Source organism: Leptonychotes weddellii, chromosome 10 (genome assembly GCF_054177405.1).
Source record: "Leptonychotes weddellii isolate Sample4059 chromosome 10, ASM5417740v2, whole genome shotgun sequence".
Classification (NCBI taxonomy): Eukaryota; Metazoa; Chordata; class Mammalia; order Carnivora; family Phocidae; genus Leptonychotes; species Leptonychotes weddellii.
In genome coordinates this window covers 74376796-74386058 of record NC_138378.1, presented here as the reverse complement: position 1 = coordinate 74386058, position 9263 = coordinate 74376796, and the positions used below count along the sequence as shown (strand labels likewise).

The 9263-nt window shown below is 43.6% G+C and overlaps 2 protein-coding genes across 2 annotated transcripts in view; one reads left to right on the top strand and one right to left on the bottom strand.

Moving 5' to 3' along the window:
• Positions 1 to 7876, bottom strand: part of PNO1 (partner of NOB1 homolog) — a 12009-nt gene extending 4133 nt beyond the window's left edge. Inside the window, exons 1-5 of the mRNA XM_006729990.3 lie at positions 7599 to 7876; positions 7220 to 7369; positions 4869 to 4952; positions 4564 to 4624; positions 4210 to 4327 (exon numbers count right to left, since the gene is read on the bottom strand). Of these exons, the coding sequence (XP_006730053.2) occupies positions 4210 to 4327; positions 4564 to 4624; positions 4869 to 4952; positions 7220 to 7369; positions 7599 to 7805 (620 nt within the window). The 5' untranslated portion in view covers positions 7806 to 7876. The remainder of the gene's footprint in view (positions 1 to 4209; positions 4328 to 4563; positions 4625 to 4868; positions 4953 to 7219; positions 7370 to 7598) is intronic.
• A 325-nt stretch (positions 7877 to 8201) lies between these two features.
• Positions 8202 to 9263, top strand: part of DNAAF10 (dynein axonemal assembly factor 10) — a 22739-nt gene continuing 21677 nt past the window's right edge. The window contains exon 1 of the mRNA XM_006729992.3: positions 8202 to 8504. Within this exon, the coding sequence (XP_006730055.1) occupies positions 8322 to 8504 (183 nt within the window). The 5' untranslated portion in view covers positions 8202 to 8321. The remainder of the gene's footprint in view (positions 8505 to 9263) is intronic.

Genomic DNA, 9263 nt, shown 5'->3' with positions numbered 1-9263 from the left:
TTAGAAGATAGAGTTAGAGAAAGGAATTCCAAAGAAAAGGAAGACCAAAGTAATTCAAGAAAATTTCTGAAAATTGTAGAAAATGAGTTTCTAGTTTCAAAGAACCCAGTAAGAGGAGTAAAAATAGACCTGCACTAACACATAGCATTATGAAATTTCAGAACACACCGGATGAAGATACTACAGCTGCCAGATGGGACGCTCCAAGAATCAGGTATAAAAATGGTGCTGGACCTCTCAATAGCAACACTGAAAGCTACGATATAGCAACGTCTTCAAGATTCTGAATGGACGTGAATTATATAACAGAACTGTATAGTAAGCCAGGAGAGAGGACACCTTTGGAACTAGAAGTTCTCAAATAATGTTAGCTAGCTAAGCTAGCTCCTGGACTATATACGGCACCAAAATAAGGAGTACTTGGGGGGGAGCATGTGCAAAAATGAATAAAGGGGGTCAAACAGCGTAAACTTCCAGTTAGAAAAGAAGTCCCAGGGATATAATGTACAGCATGTCAAATATAGTCAATAATACTGTGCTACATAGTGGAAAATTGCTAAGAGTAAACCTTAAAAGTTTCCACACACATAAAAACAAATTTGTAACTGTGGTGATGGATGTTAACCAGATGTACTGTGGTGCTCATTTTGCACTACATACAAGTATCAAATTAAAAAAGAAAAACAAAAGAACCATAAGGAGTACTCAGGAAAAAGAATCCAACAACCAAGAGATTCAAACAGCAAAAGGGCAAAGGTGAAAGGAGAACCTAGGACGCCAAATGGGCACCAGGCAGAGAGGAGTAGTGCTTCTGAGAAAGCAGGCTCCAGGAGAGGTTGCTCAAATGTTTGATGCATCTGGATGCAACAACATACAGCTTTTTACTGAATTTTACTGATAGAAAGCACAAACATAAATAAGAATTCTTTTTTCAAGTGAAAACAAAGTGGTAAAGGACAGAACAATCACAGTTATCACCTGGCCCAGTGTTAATACACTGAGCACTGACCCTGTACTCAGGTAATGCTAACACTGGTCTTAGAAAACCCAAAATGGGGATGCCTGGGTGGCTCAGTTGGTTAAGCGACTGCCTTCGGCTCAGGTCATGATCCTGGAGTCCTGGGATCGAGTCCCGCATCGGGCTCCCTGCTGAGCGGGGAATCTGCTTCTCCCTCTGACCCTCCCCTCTCTCATGTGTGCGCTCTCTCTCACTCATTCTCTCTCTCTCAAATAAATAAAATCTTAAAAAAAAAAAAAAAAGAAAACCCAAAATGTACAGGGGACGTAGGGAGGGATAAGTAAACTGGATGTCAGAAGGGCTGACTACATGGGGTGGAAGTGGGGGGAGAGATGAATAAAAGCTAAATTTTCATCTTTCATGGTAGAAAGTCAATGGTGAAGCTAAAAAAAATCAAGCTGGTATATAAACAAGATATTTGAAAATATGGAGATAAATAATTTTTAAAAATTACTAAAAGAGCTGAAATCAGTTCCTCTGAGGAAATGGAAATGGAGGTAGACGGAAGAAATCTGGGGCTTGCTCAAGTATGTGTATGTCTAATTTTGATAAAAATCCTTGACAATAGCGCAGGAAAGATGAGAAAACAGTGAGCATACATGAAGTGTGAGTGGTTTTGCTGTCGAAACCACCAAAGTGGTGGGGCAGTGGCCACAACGGTATGGAGGTCTCAGGACATACAGGCAACGTTATCTCCCATCTGATGCACTGAATATATAGGGAATAGTTTTTAGCTTTTTATCTTGCTCACATCATACTGTATTTTACCAGGTTATCAGCAACTCATCAAAAACAACAGTTATGGGTACATACTAGTCCACATTATGGTTACATCATAATAAATGGATGAACATGTGGATTTACAATTAGCCTATTTATACTGAACACTCAAGACAGTATACTCAATTTCAAGTAGTACGTAATTCACTTTGAAAAAAAAGATATAAAAATTCAATAGCAACATTATTCATAAGAGCCCCAAACTGAAAACAGCCCAAACATCCATCAAATGTGAATGGATAAACAAAATGCAATACCTTACAATAGTACTTGGCGATAAAGAGGAATTACTGACACACCTAACGAAATGGAGAAACTGAAAACAGCATGCTAATTAAAAGAAGTCATACACCAAAGAATGCATACTGTGTATTTCCATTTATATAAATTTCTAGAAAAGGCAAAACCATGACAGAAAGTAGATCAGTGATTGCCTGGGACTGAGGTGAGATCACAGGACTATAGATTTACCCAAAACTCGGGTGCCTGGGTGGCTCAGTCGGTTAAGCGACTGCCTTCGGCTCAGGTCATAATCCCAGGGTCCTGGGATCAAGTCCCACATCGGGCTCCCTGCTCGGCAGGGAGTCTGCTTCTCCCTCTGACCTTCCCCCCTCTCATGTGCTCTCTCTCTCTCTCTCAAATAAATGAATAAATAAAATCTTTAAAAAAAAAAAAGATTTACCCAAAACTCACTGAAAAGGATACTAAATAAGGTAATGTTTTTTTGTATGTAAATCATACTGCAGTAAAGCTGTTAAATTAGTTCAACTAGTAAATTTTACGTTAACACTTATCAATATACTTAGAATTTAATACATCACGACATCCATAATTTGATTAGCACATCAGTTACATTTTCAGATTTCTAAATTAACAAAAGTTTTTAGGGCTACGTATGATACTTTCAAATGTGGTATGCATTTCAAAATATTTTAAAATGTCTAGTTCAGAACAAGCTTTCCTCGTGGCTCCATACTCCCAAGTCTAGGCTCCCCTCACAAAGATCAAAATTATAATAAACCTGTCTTCCAGTAAGAGGGCCATCAACATGGCAGTATCATTATCCCTCGAGTGTAAAAGAGTCTAAAATTTAGGTTCTAAAAAATGGTGAGCCTGAGTTTAGAGCCAAGATAGCATGATTTTTTTATTTTTTTAAAGGTTTTATTTATTTGACAGAGAGAGACACAGCGAGAGAGGGAACACAAGCAGGGGGAGTGGGAGAGGGAGAAGCAGGCTTCCCGCCGAGCAGGCAGCCCGATGCGGGGCTCGATCCCAGGACCCTGGGACCATGACCTGAGCCGAAGGCAGATGCTTAACGACTGAGCCACCCAGGCGCCCCTATAGCATGATTTTAAATAAAATTATTTCTGGGTTTAGCAGCAGGCAGGTCCCTCCTTGTGTCAGTCAACTGCTTCGTTCCCCAACTTCATAGCACATGGTGTTCTATAAGCTTGACGCCATCTGCCAGCAACCCCGACCTGGCCCTGCAGCATCTTCAACCCCCGCCAGGGCTAATCCCAGCTCCACTTCCTGCACCCTTATTCTAAGCCCTTATCTTCTTTCTGTTCACATAGAGCTGCTCTCGAGTTTTTCACCCAACGTGCAATGCTCATCGTCCTTTTATGAAAGGCCTTTATATATAGTTTTAAAATATTTCACAGTGGCATTGAAAACACCCACTCCTTGCTCTCTCCTACTGATTTAAGTAGGAGTCCCCTCTAATACTATTTAAATTTTCATCTGTCGGGGCGCCTGGGTGGCTCAGTTGTTAAGCGCCTGCCCTCGGCTCGGGTCATGGTCCCAGGGTCCTGGGATCGAGCCCTGCATCGGGCTCCCTGCTCAGCGGGGAGTCTGCTTCTCCCTCTCTCACTCCCCCTGCTTGTGTTCCCGCTCTTGCTATCTCTCTATCAAATAAATAAATAAAATCTTAAAATAAATAAATAAATAAATCTTCCCCTATCATGTAACTTCTTTCAATAGTAATTCTTAAACGTTCCTTTTTTTTTTTAATATTTTATTTATTTGAGAGAGAGAGAGAATGAACGTGAAGGGGGGAGGGGCAGAGGGAGAAGCAGGCTCCCGGCTGAGCAGAGAACCCGATGTGGGACTCGATCCCAGGACCCTGGGACCACGACCTGAGCCAAAGGCAGACGCTTGACCGACTGAGCCACCCAGGCACCCCTAAACATGTCCTTTATTGCTAACTGAGAAGAAAATAAGCTAGAATTCCTCAGATTTTCTCAACTAACTTAATCTCCTTTCAAAGTAATTACGTATTTCATCCAGAACCATATACTGACAAAGAGTCAGTGGCAACAGTATGCATAAAATACAATCTTTATAACTTCTTGAAACCAGCAAAAAGTCAAATATAAATTATGACAGTAATTTTCTCAAGATCGGATACTTACACATCAGCCAAAACTATCCGTGTCCGTGTCACATTCTCTATGGTGAATTTGGTTTTTCCTCCTTTGCCAGCGATTCTTCCTATTGCCCTTGACAGGTGGTCTCCCTTTAGGGGTTTTACTAAATGAGAGAATCAAGGCCTCAGGAGGCAAGCAATTCCAGCACACCACCCACTCCATAATGAAGTTTAATCACTAACTAAATTTACCTACTAAAAGATACAAAAAATATATATTTTAAAACCTGCTAATTATACAGGTCAACTGATGCTATTAGAAAGCTAAAAGTCACTTACAATACAAAGTCGGCAGTAGAAAAGTATAATAGTTAATAGGAAAAGACCACCCTATACTCACCATCTGTAATTTCAAAAGACTCTAGGAAAAGGTCATCCAACCTAATGAGGGCAAGTGCATCCTACAACATAAAAATAAATGCTGTGAAGCCCTTACGTTTAGATACCTGAGAATAACTACTAAGTTAAAATTCACCAGACCTAGAAAACTCAAAGTTTTTTAAAAAGCCCAAATCCACAGAAACACTCACAGACCCTGGGATCATGACCTGAGCCGAAGGTAACACTTAACCAACTGAGTCACCCAGGTGCCCCTCATATTAAGTGTTTTTAAGCACCTATTTTAGATGTCATGAAATCACTTACCTCCACCTGAAACCCAAGAATAAAGGCTTTCACAAAATCAGCTGCTTTTGTCAAGGCACTAACATCCTTGGTATCTTTACAAGTCTGTTAAAAAAAAAAAAAAAGGGCACTTTTTATGGCTGGAGATGAAAATACTCTAATACAACACGAGGACTGATGGCCAGCATATACTCGCCATTACATGCTGATGGTTCCCAATGCACTAACTCCAGGACTACCACGAATGGTTTAAGCAGGGATCTTGTCCTTAAAGGCTCTACTAGATAATTGCAGAAATAGCTACTATTCATAAAATCCCAACCACTAAAAGTGACACGTATCGCAAAGGTGCTTTACACACAACAGCCCTAATCTTCACGTCGACCCTGAATTTTTTTTTTTAAGATTTTATTTATTTATTTGACAGAGAGAGACACAGCGAGAGAGGGAACACAAGCAGGGGGAGTGGGAGAGGGAGAAGCAAGCTTCCCACGGAGCAGGGAGCCTGATGCGGGGCTCGATCCCAGGACCCTGGGATCACGACCTGCGCTGAAGGCAGGTGCTCAACAACTGAGCCACCCAGGCGCCCCTCGACCCTGAATATTAAGTAATATAAAAACTTTTATATTTGAGAAAACTGAAGTACTGAAAAGTGAAAAAGGCAGAATTCCGACACAGGTCTGATTCCAAAATTGTCATTTCCATTCTCGCACAAAAACTCAAATTTAGTTGAGGGGACCACATATTTGACAAATTTCAAACTTCACAGGCTGTGTAATGCACATATAAAACTAGATTCCAGTTCCAATCCTGTATGTGACTTTGGGCAAGTCCCATAGATGCTCCAAGTCTTAGGTTTTCTCATTTGTAAAATAAAAAAGTCAGGGGTGGCGGGGGGTCCTTTCAGGACTAACAAGATTCACTTGTTAGTGAATGACTTTGATGACTCTGACTAACCTACTCCTTTGACTCAGTTTCCTCACATCTAAAGGATGGTGATATGACAACTACTTCACAGGCCTGTCTTAAAGATTAAAATGATGTAGTGCACGCCAAAGCACCACTATGTGCCTGGCATCCAGAAGCAGCAACGGGTGTGAGTGGAATCCAAACTGATGGCTCTGCAACACGTAGTAAGACAGCCAAGCAGAGTAAGAGTGTAGACTCTGAAGACATGACTGAAACACAGACCAATCCTAAAGGAGAAAGCACTTGAGCTAGACTCCGAGAGATGACTGGAATTGAGGCTGGAAAAGAAAGAGTATGGAGGAGAGGGCTTTCTTCAGATGGCAAAGTCCCCCACAGGTATGGACATAAAAAGGTCAGAGTTGATGAGATGAACTTGGGACTTAGCTTCCTACTTAAAAGGCAAGTTCAGGGGCGCCTGAGTGGCTCAGTCGGTTAAGCGGTTAAGCATCTGCCTTCGGCTCAGGTCATGATCTCAGGGTCCTGGGATCGAGCCCCATAGCAGGGAGTCCATTTCTCCTTCTCCCCGTGACCTCTCGCTCTCACTCTCTCTCAAATAAATAAATAAATAAATATCTTTAATAAAAAAAAAGAAAAAGGGCAAGTTCAGTCAAAAACTTAGCTCTTACCCTTCAGAGATTTTGAAGATACCAGAGTACCATAGTGAAAGCAGTGTGGTCCAGGAAAATTAATCTGGCACTGGCAGAGGAAGGACTGGTGAGAGGAGATTTAAAGCAACGAAGCAAGGGAAACCTCTAAGGAAACAAGGCGTTTTGGCACAAAACTACAAGAACCTGAAGAAAAAGGAGTTCTGCCAAGTTCCATATTTTAAACTTTACCAACTATTTAAAGCAGTGCCCCTCTGCTTTATTCCATTATTCTAGTTCAACAGAGATGAGTCTATACCAGTCCTGATGATGGTATAAGAGCCCTCAAAATGGAAGATATAATTAATTTTGGTCATTGATTCTAATATAAAACTGGCACCCAGAAAAGGAAGCCCAAAGTCAATTAACATTGTCTAGCTTTTGAACTGACACCATGAAATGAATATATATGTGTGTGCACAGCAAGCACTTTTATTCTCTATTTATGTATGTCTGTTTATGACCAGCTCTTTACTCAGCCTTGTCTCATTTCAACACAGAACATCATAAAATACATACACAGGCATAACCAGTATTTTGGTATGACCTTAGGTCCACCTTATGAATTCAACTAATATTTGTGTTGAATGCAGAATTTGAAGACATTCAAGAAGTTCGAACTCACTATACTATTTTAGAAAACTGTATAACGACAATTTAACAAAACAAGTCCCATTAAGGAAAGTCTATTCACTTCTTTTCACCCCTGTAGGAAAAAGAAACCCTAATATATTTGGAAATGGTTGACATTCTCCTTACCCTAATTTCTACATTCCTCGATTTCAAGTTAAACCGTATCTGAAGTCCCAAATGTTCTACAATAGGAGTAAATATCTTCATCCAGTTCTCTTTTAGTGGCGTGTATCTGTTAGCTGGGACTGGAATTTTTCTTGTTTCTCCTTTCCCACCCTACAATAGAAGAACACACAAGTCGGGAGATGTATTGGGATGGAGGTGGAGCTGTAAAATGACAGCTCTTCCACAAGAAGCTTTCTTTAACCGAACGAATTAAACTTCGCTCAGGAGAGTCACTTCTTGAAGGCCGTCACGAAAGAACGGCCCCCGCCCTTTCAACATCACCCAGGGACCACCGGCTTTGGCCCCGGCCCCGTTCCTGTCCCACGGTCCCCGCTAGTACCAGGAATTCATCCCCGGCGAGGGGCGGGAAAACCGGCCTCTTCGCGGGCCGGGCCTCCTCCGTGTCCATGCGGCCCGCCTCCCCTCCGTCCCCCGCCGCGGACAGCTGCTCAGCCTGCCGTTTCTTCGCCCGCCGCCCACCCTTGCGGGTGACTTGGGTGAAGCCGTCTTCGGCCCCGGCGCTCTGCGCTTCCATCTTCGTTTCCATCCCCAGGAATCTCCAGCTCCAACATGTGCTTCCGGCTAGAACGCGTTCGCCGCTGCACGGCGCAGGCGCGCCTCGCGGGGTCCAGCGTCCGCCAACCAGCCCCAGGGCTCCGCCCCGTTTCCTAAGAAGTCCCGCACAGGGGACCTGAAGCAGGGTTTCGTGCGTTTGCTGGGGATGTAGGGGAGGACATCCTAAAATATGCCTGATTCCTATGGTGCCCCTCTGGCTTCGCCACTCACAGCCGAAACAATTGCCATCTCCAATACGTGTATGTACGAAAGGCAGTAGGTAAAGACGATAAGCAAGTTTGCGCTGTCCGTGAAGAAAAATCTGGCGTGACTTCAGTAGCGCATCGGGCATTATCTGAGACAACTAAATCCAACTCGCCAGGGCGACAGGGGACGACTACGGCAAGTGGTAGGGGGAAACTGTCGTTAATGTTTGGAGTTTGGTTTCCCGGTTAGTGTTTTGTCAGGCTTTGGGTGTGCTGGTTGGTGGAGGGAGATCGGCTGGACCATGTCGGCCTTCGAGAAGCCTCAGATCATCGCCCATATCCAAAAGGGCCTCAACTACACGGTATTTGACTGTAAGTGGGTGCCCTGCAGCGCCAAGTTTGTGACCATGGGCAACTTCGCACGGGGCACCGGCGTCATTCAACTGTACGAGATCCAGCACGGGGACCTAAAGCTGCTTCGGGAGGTGGGTGCCGGGCGAGACTGCCCAGTTCCAGGCTTTGCCGTTGGTGAGGGGGCGAGTGAGGATTCGGGAGTGGGGGGAGTTTGCATTTCTTTTTGCCCCAGCCTTCGTCCAGCGTCCCCCAAAAGCACAGCTCGAGCTGCGCGGAATCAGCGAAGGTGATCGCAGATTGAGGAATACTGCCGACGTAAAACGCTTTGCTTCGAGTCCTGAATTCTCGGCTGGCCAGTTCATCTGTTCCCTGCTGGCCCCTTCCTGCAGCCACCCCTGCATTCCAGCGTGAGGTCTCTGGGAAGTGACATTAAGACTTCGTCTAAATTCGAGGTTCTTCTAGGCAGTGGGCAGTTGTTTGTGGAGAGTCGCTTTAATTAGGCCTGTGTTAGTAAAATGCTCTTTCGTACAAGCAGAGACAAGGCAGGCATGCACTGCATGTATGCCTGCACTGTAATTGGAGGAGACAACCTAACCATTATTATTTTTTAATATTTTCTTTATTTTTTCATGAGAAACAGAGAGAGAGGTAGAGGCAGAGGAAGAAGCAGGCTCTCAGCGGAGCAGGGAGCCGGATGCGGGGCTCCATCCCAGGACCCTGGGATCACGACCTGAACCAAAGGCAGACGCTTAACGGATTGAGCCATCCAGGCGCCCCTTAACCATTTATTCTTTCAATAAGTTATCAGTTGATTGCCTGGTATTCCCAGGCATATGAATGACAATGTCTCCGGTCTCATGGGGTTTCTTTTCTTTTCTTTTTTTTTTTTT